The sequence below is a fragment of the Amphibalanus amphitrite genome, unplaced genomic scaffold, assembly GCF_019059575.1.
Source record: "Amphibalanus amphitrite isolate SeventyFive unplaced genomic scaffold, NRLGWU_Aamphi_draft 000034F_arrow, whole genome shotgun sequence".
NCBI classification, from domain to species: Eukaryota; Metazoa; Arthropoda; class Thecostraca; order Balanomorpha; family Balanidae; genus Amphibalanus; species Amphibalanus amphitrite.
Window position 1 is genome coordinate 1,243,151 of NW_024881530.1, and position 25,464 is coordinate 1,268,614.

Genomic DNA, 25,464 nt, shown 5'->3' on the forward strand with positions numbered 1-25,464 from the left:
TTATTTGGCCATCTACCCCATATTGCAGTTGTGATGACAAGCAGTTTTCAGTGTAGTTTTGTGATCTTTGATGTCATCAATTGGTGTCATTATTTTTTGTCAACTAAAACTTATTTCAACTTTCCATTCAATCGACTCAATCATACGAGTCACTCTAATTTTCGGGAATCAAATCAGTCAACCAGTCGCTAAAGTCAAACGAGTCAGTCAACCAGTCATCTCGAAAAGTCAATCGACTCAATCCAATCAACTCAAAATACGCGTTGAATCAAATCAATCAATTCAATCGACTTGATTGGTATACAACCCTGATGAGTTTTATGGTCGGAAATATTTCTTTCCATTTTAGTAAACACATACATAATTCACGGCTTTAAAACCTGGGAAATGATCTAAGAACGATTGTAAGTGCTTGCCAGAGGTGTTTACCGAGCGGGGCACGGTCAAAGTGTGCTCCAGTAAGCGTGCTGAAGAACGCTGCGATAACTCGCACTATGTATAATTCGTGGAGGAGGCATGATGCAGTCGTGGTATTTCGATCCTGGCCGGATCTTGGTTCATAATATGCTTGCATGGTAATTATTCCACAATACATAGACAACTTGTTCAATAGGAATATAATTCAATATATACTGAAATTCACTTTACATGGACAGGTTTAGCTGTAGCTTTCCGTATCAACTTAGCCTATTTCATGTGAATATCTATACGTTATTTTATCGGCTCATGCCGCAACGCCTTAGCTACATGTATACTCAGGATCGCCAATGCGCCTGTCTGGTTCCACTCATTGGCCATTGCTCATACGGAAATGACACCATGCGTGCAATGCAGACAGAAAACGTTAACTAACCCACTCTCATAGACCTGCCACTGAAAATGAGACGACGTAACCTCGTAAGAGCCACTGTTGTGCTTTCATGTTTAGACAAGTTCGATATCCTCGCACGATATGCAATAAACGTGCGCTAAAGAAGCAATAAAAACTCCCCCTAGCTGCCTTGGGTACCATGCCACTCGCATAAATGTGATTTTATGACCCACAACACATTACTTCACAGCAGTAGTTTGCGTAATAGAATACCACACCGTATAGTAAACAATCTACCGGTGTCATCCATGCTCCAGTGGCATATTGCACGCTCACTGAACCGCCACAATAACCGCTACCAGACCGCGCCATTTTACGTGTCTCCAGTGACCACTCCCCCGGCACTGCGGCTCTTAATGACCGGAGGTCTCTGGGTTCTGTGTGACCGACCGCGGGGGTCGCGCGCGGGCGCCGTGGGTCCTGAGGTGGCGGCGGCGGCGGTGGAGGCGACCGTGGTGCCAGGCCGGTCCCAGTCGGTGGGTGGATCCGGCAGCAGTCGGGTCGGCCACGGACGGCGCCGTCAAGATATCACGACAGTGACACCGAGTGTCGAGCTATCGAGAGAAGAGGTGGCGTGAGTCACAGGTAGAACTGAGTCGGGACTGATCGAGAGGAAGGATGCTTGTGGCTTGGGCGTCTGAAAGTGGAAAAGACTCGATCAAAATTGACACACAGCATAACTCTATAGCGGCTACAAAAGTGATCTTAAATATTGCTAGCTTTGACAGCTTTGCAGCAGGTGACTGTACTATCTAACTGGTCCACCTTTTGCTCATAAAATCAGCTACGATCAAACAAAGTAGGATAGTGCTCTTCGTCGTCCCACAAGTGGCGTATAAATCGATTTACGGAGAAGCGCCGCTGCTGGCGTCCAATTACCGGGACTAAGCTAGTGTTCGGTGGTTCATGAAGATTGAGCGCAGCAGAAGACGGACCGCGAACCATCAGGTTCGGTTGATAGCGCAACTCATCTTCCATAGTCGTTGTCTTTGACCAGGGACAGCCTGCTGGGGCTTTTGGCTGACTAGGAGATACGCCAATCGTGCTGGCATTGAAGCGCTCAGATAGTGACCCTAACAAACTGATGCTAGCTTTCTGTTAATTGACGTCAAGAGAACCGACAGACGTGGGTTGACAGCCATTCACTGGGGCGTATCATCCAGCTGTCAGAGCTCTTGACCCGTCTCAGAAGGAATCTCACCCCTTGGACAGCCCTCGTCTTCAGCATCCGCTCCTCCGTGACCATGGAGCTGCCGTCGCCCTCCCCGGACACCACCGGCCCGTCCACCACCGCCGCCGTCTCCATCCCCATGGAAACCACCACCGAGTCGGACGAGGAAAAGATGCGTCAGATCCTCGAGAGCATCTGGCCGAAACCGCAGTTCTGGGTGCTGATCGTCTGTCACCTGATAGTCTTCGTCGTCGGCCTCATCGGCAACGCGCTCGTCTGCATCGCCGTCTGCCGCAACCACACGATGCGGACGGTGACCAACATCTTCATCGTCAACCTGGCCGTGGCTGACTTCCTGGTGCTGCTGTTCTGCATGCCGCTGACGGTGCCGGTCGACATCACACAGACATGGTTCTTCGGCAGCGTCTGTTGCAAGGTCATCACCTCACTTCAGGTGAGTTTTGGGATGGTGGTAAGGGTGACGGGGAGGTCATGGGTAGACGTTTTACCTTGAGAAAGTGTAGCTTCACATATGTAATCCAGTTTGAGTCTTGCGACATGAGTCTGAAACATATGTCAATATTGAAACTGAAGTTGATCGATATCAGGCAGACATTGTCTAAGTAATGGCACACTTGGCTTCCCTGCAGCAAACACTAACTATGATGAACGGGAAAGGCGTTAATTCGCTCTGTGAAGGCAGTTTTCCTCACGGTAGAAAACCGAGTCGGGTCGATGCACCGTGCCGGCTGAACCGGGCGGCCGCCGGGATGGCTTCTGTTCCTCAGAGGAAGCAGTACCCTGCGCTCCTTCAGTTAATCACAGACTGTAATCAAGCGGGCAATCTCAGAAGCCAGACAATGTTCCTAGCGATATGGGTTTATCGTTGTTTGATCAATGCTATATCCTGGTTGTTGTGTAACAGGGAGTCATGTTGCAATTACGAAGAATCCCTGGACCATCTCCTAGAACAAAAAGTATTATTTGACCCTAATTATGGTGAGACAGCATGCTGGATGCTAGAGATCAATTGTGTTTCGCATATGGAAAGACCCTAATACAACGCTGCTGTTATGGTCATGGCAAATGTACAATGATGCTGCTGTGACCTTCCTACCGTGGTTGTTTACGGTGCTATATCTCTATGAAAGTGCGAGACTGTTGCAAGAGTGGCGGCTTTTTACATAGTGACAACAATGAGAAGAGTGAATAGACAACGATGCGACCATAAAAGTAATCAGATGGAATTGGCCAGCTATACTCGCACACTAACGCTGAAATCAGCCGTAAGCTCATATTTCGTTATCATGTATCAGTTTTCATTAAGAAAAAATATAAAAGAACTACAAATACAAAAGCCTTAAAAAGCTTTCACTTGCACTTAAAAACTTTGCAACACATTCATATCTATGTACATACGTTAGCACGTTTGGACTTTTCGATAGCAGAAATTGAGGATGTTTTCGGGAAGGACAGGTGATTTACCTACACTGCCGGGGGACGACTGTGAATAGCCGCAATAAAATCAATAATTGGAGCATTGGGAACTTGAATATGCACGAACACCTATTGTCATGTTCGGTAAAGCTGCTGTCATTTTCTTGCATTTTTAATTGCTTTTCTAATTCAAGGTGACCGTCTTTCTCAGGATGTTACCTGCGGTTTACTTGCGATTTACTGCTGATGAACTTAAGGTTAAATAAATAAGCTTTAAATGGAAAACACTGAAGTACTAATTAACTTTCACCTTGTCGGGCTGGATGGTTTGTCAATGGTTCTCTTTGCACTCATAGCTAACACTGACTGTGTCAACACTTGGCGACCATTGAATAGCAATCAGTATAAAGCAAAGAGCAACCGCAATTCGCAAATCCATGAACCACAAAAATGCTAACGTGCAGACAATAGCATAGTTTCAATTCCACAAAACGAAAACAGTCGGCAAAGTATACCGGTTCGCTGGGTTCACACCAATAAACCAGTTGGGGCGGCCGTAAATATTGCTACCGTCTCCAGGCCACGGTGCCGAACACTATATCACGTGCCGAAGGCCCGCTGTGACCGTGCCCCTCGTGCAGGCCCCGATCAGTGTCCCCACTGCCAGCTGCACGCGGCGCGACGCAGACTTATGAGCAATGGATGCACTTTATTGGCGGTGGTGAGGAATCAATAATTTAATGGGACGCATTTGATGTGGTGCGCAGTCATGAACAGATTTGAGTGGTGGTAGGTGCACAATGGTGTAGTATTTGTCTAATATAATTCTGCTTCCAACACAACCGTCAACGATCAAATTTTTATTTTGTATGAGCCACAGTTGGTTTGCTATACATGTACACATGGTTTTATATGTCATGAATTTAAGAGTGAAGCCCGAAACTAGCTGGATAACGCTATAGTCTAGTGGAATAAAGTACGAAAACGAACTGCAGGCCTTGTTTTTAGCATGGCAAATGCAGATATGTAACTTAATGTTAAGTACATTATTTTTCTATTTGTATCCGTCATACCTATTCGTTGTCATTCAAGTAACTTGCCGATGCATCAGTTCCACGTGTTGTCTATGAGGCAGTTCGTATTCGGGCGTGCCAAACCGCACACTAACTGCGACCGCATCCAATTTTGAGAACACTGCAAGCATATTCCAGGCTACCATATGGGCTACCATCCCATTTCACTGGACCATGAAAGTGGAGCTGTTGTCTCTGAAATGCAACAATCCACGTAACATCTATAACCACACCGTACTCATTTTATTTTATTATCCCGCGCGGGGCTGGGGTCTCCAGCCGAACGCGCGGGGCTGGGGGGGGTAAATTTTACCCCCCCCCCTGTTATCTCCCGAACTAATGGTCCGATTTGGAAAAATCAAACGCCAGTCGAAAGATCTCATCACGAACAACTAAAAACATGTACTTAATTTAAAGTTTGAGGTCAAGGTCAAGGTCAGGTCAAGGGTACAAATTGCAAGTTTCTACAGTATCGGCCTTGCACCGTAGTTGCCGAAGAATGGAGTCATCGACTGAGACTGATTGCCCAAAACGTGTTTTTAGGCTACCAAGACAATATTCGTTGCATACAATATCATTCAGAGGTCAAGGTCAAGGTCAGGTCAGGTCAGGTCAGGTCACCAAAAACAAAATATAGAAAAGGGCATGTGCGACACATATTTTATGGGTCATTTTACTCATAGAATTCAACAGGCACACTCAATAAGTGATATGGACCACCTCTGGATGAATTTCAGGTCGAGGTCAGGTCAAGGTCAGGTCAAGTGAGGTCATATTTTGAAGTTGGTTGTTAAGGCCTAAAAAGGTATCTATCTGATGCAGTTTTTCACGACGAATCGAATGGTGCTATTTTTGTTTCCGTACGAGGTCTAGAACTTCCAAAAAATCATTTTTCAAAATTTTTGTGTGTCGTGACGTCATAAAATCTTGAATAACTCCCACATTTTTGAACCGATTCTTCTAAAAATTGGTATGTAGGTGCACATAGACCACTTCTATGACATATATTCCGGTTTTTTCGATACACTCAAAATTTTGGATTTTATAATCATTTTCCCAAAAAAAATCAGTTTTTTGAGAAAAAAAATTGGGTCAAAATCCAAAATTTTCAAAAAACCGAGATAGCTATTTGATAGACAAAGTTGAATCACGTATAACCTTTTTTGTTACGTCTTGATTCCTTTAAAAATGAAGATGTTAGCGGCGTTTGAACTTTTGCCGTTTTGGAGACGAAAATGCGAACATGACGTCACTAAAACGTCAATTTCTCAAAAAAATTTCCGACGGATTTCGCTCAAATTTTCAGGGAACGTGTCAAATTGATGTAACAAAAGGTACTAAAAGTTTAGCGCCGCCGTTTTCGAGATATTGCAAAAATTCTCGAGGGGGGTAAAATTTACTCCCCCCCCCCCAGCCCCGTGCGGGTTATATTTTATTTTATTTTCAAGCCTATGCAAATGCATTCTAAGATAGCAAGGTAAGGGGCTTACCCGTTTCAAGTAAAAGTATAAGCGATTGGTGATAGCTATTGGTGAAGCTGTTGGTGAAAGAGAGAGAGAGTGAGAGAGAAAGAAGAAGGAGAGTAGGCCAATCACGCTGAAGAAGCTGATTTATTTATCGCTCCTCTTCTCGCTGAAGGAATGAGTCACGGTTGCCAACCGTGCTGACTGCTGACCTACCCAGATAAAACCGTGCCAACTCCATGTTTTATGTATTGACCAAGCTATGCATAGTACACCATTACGTATTCACTGAGAGAATGGAAAATCTCATATGGAGACACGTGAATGTTGATACGTGATAACGTCGGCACCAAGTCGAAAGTAATGCATCTCGCGCATATAGGAAATCGATGCATCAAGCACACCATTTTAATTTTACCTGCAGAATACCATGCTTTTCAATTCACTTTATCTGCACCGACATTCAGAATGATGATTACAAGAGAACTCCATTGCCAGGTAGCACTTAGTACCTATCTTCTAATGCTTGTAGGCATGCTGCTTGGTGCCCCCTCCATAGTATCAACTATCTGGGAAAGGCTTGATGCATAGTTCAATCTTCCCCGAGCCCTATCTAATGTGGCAACAGATGAATGGTTTGGGGTCCGTAAAACCCAGCTGTCAACAACAGACTACTGGCATGACATAACGCCCAGTGCCCACATTACAATAACTTCTCGCTTCTCTTTTTGTGTCTTCTCTCTCACTCCTGCCTCCCCCTCTGTCTCCTTCTCTCTCTCTCTCTCTCTCTCTCTCTCTCTCTCTCTCTCTCTCTCTCTCTCTCTCTCTCTCTCTCTCTCTCTCTCTCTCTCTCTCTCTCTCTCTCTTCTCTCTCTCTCTCTCTCTTTCTCTCTTTCTCTCTTTCTCTCTTTCTCTCTTTCTCTCTCTCCATCTCTCTCTCTTTCTCTCTTTCTCTCTTTTTCTCTCTCCCTCTCTCTCTCTCTTTCTCTCTTTCTCTCTTTCTCTCTTTCTCTCTCCCTCTCTCTCTCTCACTCTCTCTTCACGTCTCAAGAAAACAAACTGAGCAGTTTGCAGCAATTCTAACGCTCCCCGTAGATTTCCCCTTTGTGCTGCCTCCCAGGTGGTTTCCGGACCGTTCATTTTCCTTTTCTCACCATGCTGCGTCTGAGCTGCCCCGTCTCAGTCTGTTCTGCCGACGGCTCCCCATTGTGGCTGTCACAGCTCTGCCGGAGCTCGGCATCGCTCACTCGACGCTGACAGTGGGGATTCCTTCCACGGGAACACTGAATCACACGCGCCGTCATCACCTCCTCAAAAGGCACGTGAATGTGCGACCGGGTGGCCCTGTCTGTTATTATGCAGGTGAAGTCATTACAAAGACGGCTGTGAGCTGACACTCCCTGGGTTTGTCTGCGAGTTGTGAGCGGAATGTCAAAAGGCGCAGTTAACCAGTAAACAACAAAACAGCGGTGGTTGATAGTGTGAGAAAGAACCTTATACGGTGATTGAATTTTCATCCAAAAACTTTTTGCTTATTTGTATAGATGACTTCAACTGTCTGTTTGCTCACGAATAGCGACATTTTCATCTAACACATATGATATCTAGACACACGAAATGCTGATTAAAAATTATAGGTTTTTCGTGTCAGCTGCGGTAGCACAACACCATCGATCATTTTTGTTTTGGCTTTGCTGTTATTGGATGTCTTTCGTTGTTGCTTGGAGGATAAAAGAGATAAAGACGACAAAAAGTATAAAGCCTATTTAGAACTTTATTTAAATCCAAATTATTGCTTGGAGCTATTGCCCCTTTTATCTGGTCAGTTTCTGCAGTTGTGATATACATATGCGGAGCAACTAATTCTAACAAGCGGAGCAAGACCAAGTCGAAATTCTGCTTGTTATAACATTTTCACAATTGTCAACGCATGTCGTTTTGGCATCGAGTTGCTGTAGAGAAGGTATTCCTTCATCACGCGGTCTGACAATGTTGTGAACAAACCTGCATCATGAAAGGGTCATCAGAGTTAGCAAAGAACAAATTCATAATGAAGTCTGCATTGTATCATCAAAATATCATCTAATGAGAACATAACTCCAATCTGACAAGTTAATTCAACAGTTAGCCTGGCGAAATTTCACGAGTGCCATGAGCATCGCCATTTCATTACTGAAGCCAGCCGCACCCGCACCGCACATCTGCATAATGAGTTAGAGCAGTACGAGATAAGCCACCAGCCAGCCAGAAAGGCATTCAAATTAGCCACGTGCAGAGCGTAGGCACAGACGCATTTAGGTGTTCAAATTACAGAATAATTGCATTACAACTTTAACAGCTTACACATAGGTTTCGCTTCCAACAAATCGAGTAACTCGATTTTCATCCTCACTGATTTGCAAAAGTTTGATATCAATTATCTTGCGTTTATGCTTCGGTTAACAAAAGCTTCATTTAGACTCAGTGCTGTTACATTGCACTTGACTTCCATTGCCCGGTATTCAGTGTGAGCAACAGACGGTATTCAATGTCAGCGGGCCTTGGCAGACGTCGGGCGCAGACACAGCACCTCCCGGAAGCATTGCGCCGCACGGAGGCATCGGAAGCTCATACAATGGCCCTGTAATGGAAAAGGACCGCCCCATGCATGTAGGTATTGGAGGCAGGCACGCAACAACACACGCGGCCGATGCACCGCATCACGACTCCACCGGCGCTGCGTGCCAGACGAGACGCATGATGCAGTATTATCTTTGCTTTAAATATTGGTCAATACTTCATGCATTATTCAATGTGGATTGTGAAATGTTTGGTCCGTTAAACAATACCAATTGCATAATGCATTTTGTGTGTTTTGCTTCAACTTAAAATACCTCTGAACGACGCCATTGAAATGTCACACTAAGAGATGATTTAATGCCCTAGGACTCAATCCAACTATCCGTTTTTCATGGACACTGTGAGGCTCCAGTCATATGACGTCTTGAATAATGTCATTAACATAATTTGAATAGTTCTGAGCATCAACTAAATGTGGCTATATCGAAGTAACGCTATATAACAATGAGTGGATCTTAAAGTACCTACAACAAGTACCTGTACCTTCCAGTTCTTCGTGATAATCAATCCATGTTAGTCCCAAACTACAGGGCCTCGTTTAGCATGTTAACTGGGGGGGGGGGGGCAATTGCCTCCCCAGTCGAGCGTATCCCCCCCAGTGACCAATGTTTGCCCCCCCCCCCCCAGTCAAAGCGTGAGCTTTTTCACAAAATTAGCTTTTCACAAAATTTTCCACGAAATTGGCCCTGCCACTCAGTCAAACGCCCAACACGGAGAAGTGTGTTTATCACTATCTGATGAGTCAATGTGAGAGGGTAAAAAACTAATTTTAAAGCATGACTCGGATGGCCTATGTTTTTCTTTTTTATTTAAAAAAAAAAATCATGGTGCCAAGGCTGTGACGAAAAATAAGTAGCCTAAATCCGGTGAGAAAACAGAATTTGGGGGTATCCTAGTTTTGGCTCCTTCAGTCTCTTGCCCCCCCCCCCCCGCAGTAAAAATTCTTTAGACGAGGCCATGCCAAACTATTCATTTAAAACACATCGACACAACTTTCTCCCCGTATAGGCCCTCCGGCTACATCACCGTGAATACAGATGTGCTTAATTCCTATCCTCACTGACCATTACCATCTTTCTCCCTTGTCCCATAATTCATTAGGACTTACCGAAAGACACTGTCGTCGCTGTCACGTCACAGTTTATCCAGTGACGTCACTGTATATGAGAGCTGCATCGTTGCAGCGATATTGTGATCCTTAACCCTCGCCCCGTTGGGGGGGGCCATTTTGGCCCCCCCTGTGGTTTTTCCTGAATAGCAAGAAAACGGCGGCGCGCAGCGCCGCCAAATTTTCAGTACCTTCCCGGGCATCAATTTGACACCTTCACACCAAATTTGAAGTCTTAGGTCACCTTAGGTCAGGAGTTATTGAGGTCAAACTGAGGTCATGTTCGAGCAAAAATGAGCAAAAAACATGCAATCTTGAAACGCTCACCAAATCTACAGTTATCAAGCAATTTCAAAGTTCTTTACATGGTCTAGTAGACAAAAAGCGGCGCTACAAAACTGCCATCTCGGATTTTCAAATTTTTTGGTTTTTGACCAAAAAAAAATCAAAAAATTGATTTTTTTAGAAAAACTTTGAAAAAATCCAAAAATTTTCCGAATTTCGAAAAAACCGGAATATATGTGATAGTGCCAGCGCTCTTCTATATACATACCAAATTTCAGATCGATATCCCGTTTTTTGGCCAAGTTATAGCGAAAAAACTGTTCAAAAATGATGACGTCAAATTTTTGAACTCAATTTTTAGCAATTCTTGACCACGTACGGCAAAACAAAGACCACCATTGAACTCCCCGTGACGAGCTGCATCGATTCGATACCCATTTTATGCAAAAATATTAACTTTGAAATTTGACCTAATTTGACCTGACCTTGACCTGACCTTGACCTGACCTTGACCAAAACGTGATCTAAGCTGGCCCCAAAGGCTGCCTGACCCATATAATCGCATTTGTCATGTAAAATGGACCATAAAACATGTATCACACGACACTTTCATATTGTGACCCCCCCGTGACCTGACCTCTGTGACCTGACCTGGTATCAGTGACCTCAAATAGCAAAATATGTGTTTGAAGAACATTTCCCCATCGATGATTTTCAATGAAATGCATTTTACTCGATTTTACAACGCATTTCTTGAAGTGCCTGTAAACGGTGAAAATTGGACCTTTGACCTGACCTGTGACGTCATCGGTTTGACCTAGCTCAATAAAATTGGGTCACAAGGTAGTTCCCCGTTGGGGCTATCCAACGCCGTTTACCGCTTGTCGCTATGTTGCGTGGTTCTCGAGATCTTAGGGGGGGGGGGCCAAAATGGCCCCCCCCCCCCAACCGGGCGCGTTGCTCGGCAGAGCCCAACGGGGCGCGGGTTAAGTCAACACTTTTGTCGGCGGAAGATGAACATTGGGTATGGCCATGATCACTCAATTTGGTCATCCCGTGAGGCGAAATAGAGGCAGGTCAAGCGAAAGCTCAGATCGTTGCTGCCCTAGGGCTGCAGAGCAGAAAAGGATAGCGTAATGTCCCAATGTATATCACATACGACCTTAACCCTCGCCCGTATTGGTCGGTGTCAAATCCGTTGGCACGAAGTCGAGCCACGTGACGTCACGTTTGTCAACTACAAACGGCAGCGATTACTGGTTCACTGGACGGTAGAAAGCGGGATCGTATATCACGTGGCAGCGATCATTTATCACACTGTTGCATGCAGTCCATCATTTGTGGTCATTGCGGTCATTTGGCAATAAGGTAATGGAACAGGGGGAAAAGGGCACCTATTCTTTAATCTGATGCAAGCATGACGGTGGATTATGAATGGGGCTGGCCATTCGTCACACACGTCCTGCTCGGTAGCATTAATCTTCCTTTTAAATGTGTCCGATTGTACAGTCACGAACTCAAATGCATTGACTTTGTATTCTTGCGCACTGATTCATTGACTTATTCTCAATTAGGTGCCAAATGCTCCGCAGTGAGAAGGCCAATAGTGTAGGTAATTCTCACTTTATTTGTTCTCATATCGCATATTTGAAGATAATTGACAAACTATACTCGTAGGAATTTGCGAAATCCGTTCATTGATTTAAGCAGGCAGGCCCCTTTAGTATCCCCCTCCAAAAAGCTACCACTGACGCCTTACGCCTGTGCCAGAGTATGATTGATAGTACTGTGACTCGGATGACGTCATTCTGACGTCATAGACGTCATTTCAGGGCTAGGGCGACGCGAATCAGCCTTCTACTTGTATTCGTATTATTGGTAGGATTAGCCCAATGCACAACCAATCGGTAACTCTGTATGAACTGAAGAGTATGTTTGTACTTATCAACACTAAGTTTCAGTAATACTATGAAACGGTTATACTAATTCAGTGATGCAGCGATACCAATGCGTTTCAGTTTACTCTTTGATATCATATGAAGATACTATTATGCGTGCTGTGATATGTATGCGTTCAGGCGACCGATCAGTTCATGTTTTTCCTATCGATATAAACCAATTCTTGATTTATGTCTCGCTTTTCCCAGCGCATTTTGTTTTACCAAAACCACAATTTTGTGTGGCTTCTGGTTAAAAAGCTTTCACGTAAGCGAAAATCAATAAATACTTTTAGAAGTTGCTGATCAGTTCCATAGGTACCTACTTAAACACCCACACCTGACCTTATGTCAAGCAAGCCCTCATATTCATGCAGCTGATGGGCCGTAACGCTTGGAGCATTGAAATGGCGAGCTATCTCTGGTGCTATCCTGTTTGTTCGGTAAACAGCTTTTACAGCTGGATCGCATTCCTAGCTTTTCAAAGAGTTTGAACACCAGATGATTATTATGGCACAATTTAGAGCAAACAACACTTAGGGCGCTACATTTCACTTCCGGCTGCACGTTTGAAACGGCCCAATATCGTCCCCTTGGCTATATCCCACGAAGAGAGGTTGCACATTTTCGTGATAGCACCAAAATAGCTCTCGTGAGCTGGCCCTCAAGCTATTTAATCAGCCTAAGGTGCTTCGAGTGGGCAGCTATGCTTGACCGGCTGCAGCGCATCGTGAACAGCCCCCCCCCCCCGCCCGATCAATAGGTGCCCCTCGCCTCTGTGAGGTCAGCTGCCCACTGGTATACCAGTGACGGCAGAGAGCTGAGAGGCCGGGAGCGGCGAGCCCTGGTATATGGAGCCGCCGTCGATGTCGTTAAGCGTCGGTCATTCGTTTGTATGTAGCGCGGCACTCTGTGGCGCTGCCTAGGGCTGCTTTATGGTCCATTTATGGGTTCAACTGGTGACGGAAGTGTTTACCAGAGTGGCCCTCACAGTTCGCTGTGGCGTGCTGAAGGAGCCAGCTGCAAACGCACTCAAACTGACATGTGATGTCTGGTGGTGAATAGTGGAGCAGCTTTCAGAATCTGGAATAGATAAAACGCATTTCGCTATCTCTTTCGGCAGTCAGTGTTGTGACGTGAAGTTAACATAAGAATAGAAAGTATCGGGCTAGAAATTTCAGGACAAAGGCATTGGATGATTTCAGAGAAAAGCACACGCATAACCAAAATCATCCTAACATTTCATTCGAACTCAAAATGTGCTTCCTAACAAATATACCTCGAAAAGGTTTCATATGCTATTCGTCACAAGCTATTGTTGACTCATACTGCAATGCATCTTTTCACCAAAAATTGATATTTGACTTTTCCTGGCCCTGCGTGTATTACAATTCCGCGAACGGCGCGTTGGAAGTCATACTGCGAATTCGCCATTTCCTTCACTGCAGCTGCACCGCAGCGACGCTAGGTTTCTTTTCAGCAGTCACTATACGACGGATCATCCGTGAACGTTGATAATGGATTGATCGGCCCGAAATGATGCAGAGGTTCCGGAACAGCACAGCAGCTGGGATCCGTCGCCTTGCCAGCTGAAAAATGATTGCCATGCCAGCTGCCCTTGCATTCACAGAATCAAATATCCGAACATATGTTGGCGCGGTGGGATATCACACTGATGTCAGGCTTAGTGAGTTCATTGATCATGAAACAGTACGGGCCTTACCGGCGAGGCTGGAGGCCGGAATAAGGTCAGCGTGGTGAGAAAGGACGACGACAAAAGCGAACATAGACAAACGAAGGGACGACAGAAGTTCAGAGAAGAGACACTGGCAGGTCAAACGGTCTGGCTATTTCAGCGGTTTAAATGTCGACCATGCTTTAAACAAAACCCATGACGCGGAATATTGAGTGCCTCCCGCTCTGATGCCTCCAGCCTCTCTGATGTCACGGGCTGATACCAACCACTATGCAAGACAGACGGCAGTAATTTAGCGAAAATAAACGGGCCAGCCCACGAAACATGACGTGGGCGCCCGCCCGTCTCCGGTTTGAGCCCATTTCCGCCCTCAATATCACTTGAATTCCTCGCCACCACTGGATTCCTTGGTGAGGCAGGCCTGAGGAATTGGGCCATCGCTCAGCAGTACAAGGACACGACTGTCGGTTTCAGCATATTACTGGGGTCATCTGGGGTTAATGGGTGTGTTATGTCAGACGCCTTCATTGATAAAAGGCGGCAGCTAGTCATTTATCAGCCCCCTGGCCATCGAGAGGAGAGATTATCACTATCTGGTGGCTTGGAACTCGATTAAAGAACTAATTTATGGATGTTATCAACAGGAATTTGTGCAACAGATAAAAGTATTCGACCAGGCTGGTCATAACTAATGCTTCATAAAACATGCATCATATATTCATATCGTCCATGTGCCTTGAACTTGGCGTGATGACCCTGGGTGATCTGTATATATTCTTCATCTTTTATACAACTAATAATGATTGTGAGCTCTCGATTCGGGATAAGATGGCACACGCAGTATCATCCCTAGATAAATAAAAATTGTACCTAATGCTACAGGGCGCGTTGTCATCTGGTAGACCGTTATGCTTTATTTATCCGGTGAAATCGCTTCGGACCACTTCTGGCAACGATGAAGTTTGCACTTCCTTCAATATCTCGTTAGCAGTTTGGACCGTTATCGGAACGGAGCCAGACGTCAGCATGCCACCAGCCGGTTTTCGTTGAGGCAGGCACTCAGCCCACAAACCAGCCCCCAAATTGTCGCGACACTGTCTAGTGTCCACTTCCAGACGTCGACCTTCAGCCTGACGCCGATCGAAGCCGGCGTGAAATGGGACACCAGGCGGCGGTATACAAGCCGACCCCGCGTCCCCGTCCCGCCCCTCCGTCCCCACATCCCCTCCCTCCCCACATCCCCTCCGCCTGTCCTGTCTCCTCGCTACGTTTCCGCTCTGCCCCTCCCTCCCTGTGGGTCAGCGCTCCTATTGGCGCCCTTTGTCGCCCGAAACCCGACGCCCACTTTGGCTCAAGTTCGGATTACCACATCTCACCAATCACCAACTCGCAGCTTGAAACGAGCGCGACCGGACGTGGGTGGATACAACCGCTCTCATCGGTCGTCGCGGCGCTAAATCCATGCATAAATTGACATCTTCTTGGGACTCGGTTAGTTACCAGTTACCACCCCGTGATTGGAGAGCGGCAGCGCTGCTTAGAGCCATCTGTGAGCAGTTCTTCGAACAGGGGTTAGCTGAAAGTTTATGCGGGAAGGCGACAGACTAGCCATTTGGCAGCCAATTCAGTATGGTAGTATATAATACTGAACGAGGCCGGTGTAAATAAATTTTCAAGACCGAGGTCCTTACTGGATTTTTGAACGAGGCCGAAGGCCGAGTTCAAAAATCAGTAAGGACTGAGGTCTTGAAAATTTATCACCGGCCGAGTTTGGTATGTATTTTACTGTATGCCAACGATAAATTTATTTTCTGGACCGAAGCTCTTAGCCGACTTAGGAACGAGACCATCCCAAAATGTTGGCTTAAGTGCATTCTGGTAATGCATTTTTGACCGTGGTCAATTTGCTTACACCAGTTATTACCACACCCCTCTGGCTAATGTATTTGAATAGGCCAGGCATACAGTAACTAAGACACGGGTGCTCGTCGGTGACTTGGGTGTCAGCGATGGAGCCCATAGGTATCCCGGCTCTGTGATGTCAATGCAAATGCGCTGAAGGCTTGTTGTCAATGCGCATACTGTGCAGACTGCAGGTGCTGGTGAGGGCAGATTTGTTCAGCGGCCGTATCTGGCCGGTATGTTTATTGATTAGGTCGAATCCGGTGCTCGGTGAGTCAGCAGAAGGGTGCTAGCAGCGACCCGTGTCACCTCCCGTGCGACAAGTGATGCTGTGCTTTGATAGCCTATCTGACGTCACGAAATTAGCCCCATCGTGCTCAGGTAAACGGTGATGAGTGCGAACCGTGCGGCGGTCTGACATAGGTCTTTATACAGACAAATGGGAGCAGTTAGTTGAACATAACACATAAACTGAATATGCTGCACTGAATATTTACAAATCTCATATGCAATTTTGCGATAAAAAGGACCCAAGCAACGCAAAAGTTGATAGGTGTGCATGACTTTGGGCCTCCATGAGTCTGTGCTAGCTTGTTGACATTCGAGATAATAGTAAGTGAGGATTTCACAGCAAATTTAGGTCACCGGAAGTTTTATAAGTGCTTGAGTACAGATCCGAAGCATGTGGATTAGTGGGCACACGAAAGATTAAAATGTCTCAGCGTAATTCATATAACCGAACATACAATATCCATTCAATAAAATGGGTTAGCACAATATTATTAATCATGCATGGGATATAAAAGTGAGTGACGAAACACAAATCTGCAGATTTAACAGCTTAAAATGGAGAAAACTACCATTTCATATAAGTTTTGTTTGATGACTTCTTCAGGTCATATGCTTCGGCAGTATCAGGTCACAGATGAATAATAACGCACATGCAATGGTAATGCAGGCATATTTACAAAGTAATGCATATTATTGATGCTTACGTTCTCATCAGACTTTATGCATTTAGAACAAATCAATCAACCCAGATGCATACTAGAAAGCATTGGTTATGCATGAACAAGTAAAGCGCAACGTAACCTAAGTCAGCATACACATATGGATCATCGCTCGTTTGCATCCCCGGTTGTAATGCGCATTTACTTTGCTCATGGATCTGGAGTAATTTACGGTCATCTATCAACAATTAAACCCCATCCGGTACCACAGTTAGTTCTCCAACACTGTTGATATTTAGGTGTCTCGTTCATGGAGCCCAGAGTATCTTGAAGCTCAACTAAAACCCCATAAGCTGCCCGCAGCTCCGCGCCATTGGCGGACCCAGTCGCTGATCGTTGTCAGGCGCTCTGAATGCCAACAGCTGGTTCCCACTACCCAGCACAGGGCATCAATTATACTGTCGCCATAACTTACCACATAAATTGCACGGCCAAGTTAGTGGAAGTACTCTGTGCCTCGTTCGAAATGTGAGCTTCGGTTTGATCTCGGTCTGTGGCTAGCGGACACGTTAGGGAAACGATTATGACTTGAAATGAAGACAAGGATGGACAATCTTAGTTCATACTTCGTAGCTTCGAATTGAGGAAGGTGATCTGTTCATTAACAGTTTGATAGCTTTAACAGTGAAAATTTGAAGTTAAATTGATAGAACAGACATTCAATAAAAATTTAATACGCATTTCAATACTCAAACTGGCAGTTATAAGCAAATGAATTAGCAAAGCTAAGCTGCTCAGGTGCTAGGGGAGCTTTAGCAAAGGTTATTCCTTTGTGCTAAAAACAAACAATTATTATACCTTTCTACTTGCTAACGCTAACTATAACCCAAGTACCTATATGCAACCACCATTTCTGAGCTGATGCCCGTATTTCTTTTTCAAGGCTGGTTCCACTCAGCACAAAATGCTGTTACTGTGCGGGTTCAGCCGACACCTACATAGTGCTGTACTCGTAGACCGCTCCCATCAAGTCCAGACCAAACCAACACCTGCAGTGAGCCGCTGAAGCAGCGGTATCTAGCTGACTGTACAATACACCTTGTTCAGCACCTCCCAGTAGCAGAGGGCGATCCGAGGGGCGAGGCACAGGTCAGCTGAGACCACTGAGGCTGACCATTGTCGGTGCGATCGGCACTGAGGTCGGGTTGAAAGAAAGGGAGGTTGCTCGTCACTCGTACCCGACGACGGGTGGAGATCCATTGTCCGTACCGACGCCCGAGTTATGAGGTGCAACACAAGGCGCTGTTTGGTAAACAGGCTGGCTGCACACGGTCAAAAAGGAACGTCAGCAGGAGCGCTAATGCGATATTGCAGTGATATGAGGTCGGTAGGGCACGTCGGCATGGGCAGCAAGGAACAAGGTCAGAGTATGTGCTCTGTGCCCCCTCAGATGCAAAGTCGCGTCATCAGGTCACGCTAGTTTGCGTCATCTCAAATTCCATTTTCAAGTCGTAGGTACGGCATATTAGATGTCATAGGGGCACAGTACCGTATGGAAGGATGTAAAATTGTCAGTGCTCTTCCAGGCGACAGCAGGAATGAGGGCATTTGCTACCAAAGAGCTGTCCTTTCAAGTGACATAAGATCACCGTTCTTTATTTCCTACTTTACATTGCGGAACCTGAGGTGTAGATACTTTGAACCGTTGCCAGACGTCCTCTGAGTTTTATTGAGTTTTATCAGCAAGCGCGCTTGTTTATAAACAGCGCACATCTTCCCAGTCCTGAAACTTTTTCCATCCACTTTGAGAGTGGCGCCCCCACCTCTATAGACCATCCAGATTACAGAGGCCATCTTTATCCATCTTTTTCTCTTGCATCCTGTCATAATCTAATAATAGCTGAGCGCCACAGCATATGACAGAGAAATGGGAAAAGTTAGATGACAAAGAAGGCTGATGAGAATAGGCGGAGCATAAGAACTCACTGCCGCCGATACGACACAGACCAACATCATCCATCACGCCAAATGAAGGCCTTATGGAAAGCTATTAAATGTAGCAAAATCCGAAAAGGCTAGGAGATAGGCAGAAAATAGGAAATTCAAACATCCCTGATTTCACACAGATGTGCCTCCATTGCACTCATGTATCCACAGTAACATTTTCAGGCCATGGAGTGCAGTGATCTCACGGTTGCATCGGACATGCAGTGCCTGTGAATGTTTAACGACACTCTCCAGCCATACAAGTGTTCATTATGCTAATCACTATCTACTGATTACAAGGGGTGGACGATATCACTGGTGTGTTTTATGCAAACGGAAGCAATTATGGTTGTGCACGCTTTACACTGTTTTGAAATGAATAAGCTTAGCCCACTGAGTGTCATAGCTCAACGTTGCGATTGGTTTTTGGTTATTTGGGCAGCTGCAGTGACCCGAAAATTTGTTTCATCATTCAGGAAATGTCATCAAGTGGTATCAAGCAGCAATATACCTATAGCATTATTGAATGAGGTGACATCGATGGCATTGCACGGCTACATCGTGATCATTATCACTTTGAAAATTACCCTTGGGTAAGAATTACTCAGGTATGACATTAGTTTGTGATATGGCGCAATCGAACTTGAATCGTACACGCTAGCAGTTTGTTTGGATTTATGACATTCTATTGACTCCGCTGGCATATACCTGAGCGCTGGGCAGAAATAATTCGAATGACTAGTTTGACCAGTTGCAATTAACCTAATGGACTAATGGAATGGCATAGTTCAATTTGAAGCCACACATCCCTGTCTTAGTGTTGCTGTTGTGTTAGCGTACTGTAAGAATGTCACTTATTTGACCGTCATCTTTTGACAATTGACGGTCACTATTGAAAATGTATTGAATAACTTCACTTGAATGCGTTTCATTCCGGACTAAACCATGTGTATCTCGTTGAGCTATATGGTGTTCCTGGCAGCAAAGGCTGATCAGAACGTGACCGCCCTTTCATTGGGCAGTGGCGATACTTCTGATGTTTCGACGCCAACCAATGTCCCGCATCAGAGCGCCGACATAATCGATGTCGTAAACCGCCGCGCCGCAGCAAAGACACCATAAAACGCGAATTATCACGGTCTCCGTCACTGCGGAACAACCAACCGTGTAAACGTTCAGCTGATACGAATAGCATTAGACATTTGTCGGTAAAGGTTATACCGAATGTTATACCATCGCTCGCTCGCTGTAGACCTGTACGATAAATATCGCAGTCGTTGTCCTAGACCAGAGCTGGGCATTGCGCAACTTAATCCGCAACTCCGCAACTCCGCAACTTGCGGACTACCCTCTTGGTAGCGGAGTTACGGATCGGCTACCGAGCCCAAAAAAGTTGCGGAGTTGCGAGTTGCGGAAGCGAAAAATTCTAAAGCGCAACCGCTACCGGGGCCGCCACCGCCGGTGGGGGCGCCACTGTACTCTTTGCTCTCCACTGCACACTGCACGTGTTTCCAGGCTAGTTTTTGAAGCTGATTTCGAATTTAATGACCGTTTGAACATTTACGAAGTAGTTTTAGTGCATTAGTAACATGTTACGAGGCTTTTAGTGGTGGTTGACACTGGATAGGCGGTAGGACGCCTACTGGTTGACCTGACCTGACCTGACCCGACCAGGTCCAAATGCATGAAGACGTCATCTTTGATCAAAACCAACATGAAATTTGTTATCAGCGCCCCCCCCCCAAAAAAAAAGCATAAAAGCTTCACTTTACGAAGTTCTAGCAGGTCCGATTTTCCCGACTTTTGGGTCATTGACCTGGCCTGGAAGGTCAACCAATGACCTATGACCTTAAAATTGGGTATCATCGGCTTCCTCTCGTCACGGGCAACACGCTCGTTTTTTTTTTTCCCGCGAAGCTCTAGCTCGATCAGGGGCCGAACGGCCTCTGTCCTAGACTTGGCGTAGCAAACAACACAAGGTCAAGCAGTTGTAGGGAAGAGAGCTGTCCCCACGTCGGCGAGTGGTACGCTTTCCTCCACTCAATGCATTAATCACTGAGAGCTGCACTATCAGGGAGCAATCCTACTTGATTCAACGTATCAAGAGCGAAATAACCTGTTTTGACGCCACATTTTCAATGAATTTTTTTCGGTTCTAGCTTAACTTCACCAACTTGGATACGGCATGCATAAAGTTATATGATTTTGTGCTGTTTTTACCCACGGCATGTAAGGTTTTCCAATATTGCCCACTGCATGCATGATGCAATGCTTTTATTTAGTCACGTTTCTGGCTTCATTCAAGTCAAATGTGCAAACAATTAGCATGTCATATCTTCTGTTGAATTCATGAGCTCCTTCATCTAGCCATGAACATCATGGGTCCGTTGGGATTCATGAAAAAAGCTTCCAATGTATATTCGATTAGACCTATTCAGTTCTATTGAGACTCATGAAAAAACGCTTCTGTATATCTAGCAAGGCCCTATCACATCGCCTATATTAAACAAGACTCATTTTGCTTAACATCTCTACAAGAAAGACCTCTTGCTCGCTCTGATAACCCGTGGGATCTGGCCGCGCTGTAACCACGTCCTGCTATAACCCAGTCCGAGCCTAGTCGTATCTCCCGAAGACAGCTCCTTGTTAGGCGTTAGCCGTATCGATGTCGGTGGGGGACGGCTCCCAGTAGGGCTGCCGAGCGAGGCTGTGGGCGCCGCCGAGTTGGAACTGTGGCCCGCTGGGGTCGTCTGAGGTCGCCTCGTCTGGGTGGAGGGTCACTCGGGCTGGTCGGGGTCACCAGGTTTGACCAGGGGGTCGGCTGGTGTAGCACCAGTGCAGTGTCTGTTGACTCAGCTGGCAGAAGTCGACTCCGCGGCCTCTAGACACGCGCGCGCTCATTTTCGGATGAGCGAGTCTCACCACAGGGGAGCGCAGCCGGTGTTCCGCGGTTGTGAGACACGGTACAGCTGTCTGGGTCAAATAGGGTACTATTTTCTGGGTCAGGGGTGTTTAGTCCATGCAGAGATTAACACGCTACACAGTAGTCCGGGCTAGACGTGGCGGTTGTTTGAAACAGAGATCCGCGTACCAAATCAGTCGAAATCAGGCTTGGAAACTGAAATATGATCAGACTTAAGCAAAGTAGCGAAGCATGTCATGACTTTCATTTCTCTGGGCCATCCATTTTTTTCTTGAAATCGTAGTCTGGGCGATGAATAGCAGGCTAAAAGATAGGAGATTCTCCAAAAAGGACTTGGTTTACGGTGCACACTGCACAAAGTCATCACTCGAGGACGTTTTAAAGGAGGCATCAGATCGGCGGTTACACTTGCGCTAGGCTATTCAGGATGTTACCTGCCCTCGATAAAACGAAAGAAATGGGTACCCGATGAGACTGGAATGGGCTTTTATTATTTTACTCTCTTCGCACTAGCTCTTACAGGTGTACTTAATGCTGTTGAACAGTGCACTAGCACTACTCATGCTCGCAGAATCACTCGTCAGATTAGGTAGGGCCGCTTCATTTTGCACGGTACATCTCTGGGGCCGGGTCCAAAAACCACCACTTATCGCCGGTCCAAAAGCATGCTGACGCCCACCTGAAGTCAGCCGAGGCTGTCCGAACAGGCTGACGATCGGTCCGTCTTCCGGCCAAGAGGTCGCGCAGTCCGAGCGACCCGAGACTGGATGGATGGTCGGTAAGATTCGCCCTGGTGTGAGATCTCGCCGGACTATGTTTTGATTGGCTGTGATGGGCGCCGGGCAGTATAATCGAGCCTGTATCAGCGGCCGTTCGGTGCTGAACTAGGTACGTCGCTGATGATAACGATCCGCGATCATTAGTGGTGTTATTTTGGTCTTCATGCGGCTGTTTTGAGTGACAAGAACACGCATGCAATGTTGTTGATAAACATTTACAATAGTTGCAAAAGTAAGCCAGAAGCAAAAATTTTTCTCACAGATTATTCCTTTGGTACTTTACCTTCATGTAAAGACATTGCAATTTTCTAGTTCTGAATATCACAAATGTTATCTTATATTGTGCTGAACTGCTAGATGCACATGATATAGGAAGGTACGCATTCCCACGCTATATAATTGAACTCACTGCAATTGATATGACACAAAAATGACCTACCTATACGAATTAGATTTGATAGTTTATCCATTAATTTTGTGTGATCTACGCGGTGTGTCGTGGCCCGCAAGTTTGGTTTCTCCTTTGTCTGTACTCTGTACCCGTTCATCATTTGTCATGGCAGTGCTTTAACACAAGGAGACGACCATCTCTCAGGCGCGGTTGGTAGGCGGCCCCATGGGACTGCATTAAGCTAACCCAAGTCGGTTGTCGTCCATAAATTTCCCTGCTGAGCCGGGGCCGGATACGGCCGAGACGGACTGGGACAGACCTGACCACCCCCAACAAATGTCCGGACTGAGCCGCCAGAGACGAACGGCGTGCGATTAAGTTCAGTCCGGCTGACTGTGCAGTCGATGAGGGCGGCGAGTTATAATAGTTGCTCTGTAACGCCATACTTGATCTGCGGCAGTGGTGGCGGTGATTGGTGGTGCCTGTGGCAGGAATTATTTTTACGTAAAATGAACATACAATATAACTTGATACTTATCTAGGGGCGCAAATATATGTCCAATGGTACATACATACCAGTTACCCGATTAGAGACGCCTATGGCGCCCCTAAAACTTTGAAGCACTTTGAAGTGCACTGTGCATTATATGTTTCATTTTGGAGGTAGCGGTTATTTTTTTGATGGTTGCTGGTTCGGCTGCTGTAGCACGCATGCTCAATGTCCTCGTTTGTGATTGTCAGTCTGAAAAACAGTGAACAATGCTCATTTGCAATGCACTGCACAATATCTTAACCCGCGCCCGGCTGGGGGTCCTGGATTTCCACGCCCTGCTGGGGGGGGGGGGTGTTTGAACCCCCCCCCCCCTTGTAACTCGTCTCCTGGGCCACGTAGCGATTCGCGGAAGGTGGCGTTCGAAAGAGCGTCAAAAATAATGACGAAATCACTTCGGTCAATTTTTTGGTCAGGTCAAAGGTCAGGTCACCAGAGGTCATTGAAGGCAAAATTTCGCCGATTTCCAGGTCGAATGTCGAAAATTTCCAAGAAGCCAACGCATAACTCGAGAACCAATAGAGCTACAGCGCCGCGGAAAAGCGCATTCGATAGCCCTATTAAAGCCCTTTCTGGATAATTCTCTCAGATTTGACCTAACGACAAAGGTTTTGCCTGCAGGGGGCAAAAATTGCAAAAATAGCCGATTTTTTCGGAAACAGTTTTTCTGCAATAACTTTTGACCCAAGCCTTGTACGAGCTTACTTTTACCGGCATTGTGTTCCTCTCGTCAAGACGCATCGAATGAACTATAAGTTGACCTTGAAAGGTCAACTTGAAAATTTGACATCAGGTCAAGGTCATGACCTGACCGGAAAGGGTCATGTTGCATATCAGTCGATCCGTATCGTCGAGCTGAACACATCTAAGGCGTTTTCATCGCTCTAGCATGCCTCTATCAAAAGTTATTTGCGAAAAACTGTTAGATACTATTCGTGACCTAAGATGACCTCAGGGCATAAACAAGGGTCACGGACACCATTTTCATGTTCAGTGTGTCTAAACCACTTGTAATTCGGTGTTTGGGAGTGTTCATAATGTCTTTTGTCCAAAAGAGGCGCATTTCAATTTTCTCCCATTGACTTATAATGGGGAGGTCGCAAAATTGACCTGACCTTAGGTCATCGATATCAAACTTCTGAGATAAACATTTTGTACATGCTATTGCTCTTAGCAATCGCTGAAAGTTTCAAAGCGATCGGTCACTCGGTGTAGCTATGACAGACATTGAAACTTTTTATGAGGTGAGGTCACTTCAAGTGACCTGGTGACCTGACCTTGAATGACCTTGGTCTGAAATTTTCACAACATGTGTAGAATTGATGTACGATAAGGTGTACCAAAAACGGCGGCGCTCCGCGCCGCCGTTTTTGAGATATTCGCGAAAAACCACAAGGGGGGTGTTCAAACACCCCCTCCCCCCAGCAGGGCGCGGGTTAACCTGGATTTTGTCTGAGTAGTTATTTCACTCCGACAATTCATCCCTCGGACATTGGACTAAGCTCAGAGCATCCCCGATTACTGATGGGCGATTCCATTTGTTAGATTTGATCACTTCAATAAAACCTTATCAGAAATTAATTTAGGATAGTTGAACGTTGATTGCTGCAGACCGTTTTAGGTCCTAATTAATTGATTGATAGCGATCGTAACAAAGATGAGATAGCGTTTGGCTTTCTGGAATTGTTACGTAAATAAACAAGCTCAATTTGATTCAAGTTTACAATTCACAGTTCAATCGCACTCTTACGTGGTAGGTATTTTGGGCATCGGACATAGGTATATTTGACGCTTCAAATAAGAAACAACACTCAGAAACTATTTTTGCCTAGTTCCAATAGTCATCAACAGATTATCGTACAATGCAAGTGCGATAGATGTATTTAAGTGAAGAAAGACGAGCCAGCAGCTGAAAGTTCTTTCCTTCTCCACATGCCATTATGTGTGTGAACTCAGCACAATAACAGGTCTTTGTATCCGCCTTGGAACGTTCCCACGAATATGATGCCCCACAAAGCTGTTTGTTGCTGGTGTTCATTGTATGACAATAAATACAGCGGTGAGGTCTTGAATCATGGCGACTGCACCTCCTTAGCCCGTAACAGCTCAATAGCTCGCCGCCCCTTGAAAGCTGGATCGCCATTCAAGGGAAGCTTTTGTGGCAATGTCGATGCGGTGCTGTTGGACCAAGGCTACCTGGTGAACAGTATTAGGTGCAGCCCATTTCTGTCAATAAGCGACGCATATCACTTTGGAATTTCAAAACAACTTTTTGCGCAAGCTCTGCCTACTTAATAGTTACCAGTCCATCTTTAAGTAAATA

General features: G+C 45.8%; 1 protein-coding gene across 2 annotated transcripts in view; it reads left to right on the forward strand.

Moving 5' to 3' along the window:
• The first annotated feature begins 1,341 nt into the window (after positions 1 to 1,341).
• Positions 1,342 to 25,464, forward strand: part of LOC122370348 (orexin receptor type 2-like) — a 61,191-nt gene continuing 37,068 nt past the window's right edge. Inside the window, exon 1 of one of the 2 annotated variants that reach the window (XM_043345858.1) lies at positions 1,342 to 2,496. In XM_043345858.1, the coding sequence (XP_043201793.1) occupies positions 2,116 to 2,496 (381 nt within the window). In that variant the 5' untranslated portion in view covers positions 1,342 to 2,115. The remainder of the gene's footprint in view (positions 2,497 to 25,464) is intronic. The other variant, XM_043345868.1, reaches the window with a different exon arrangement.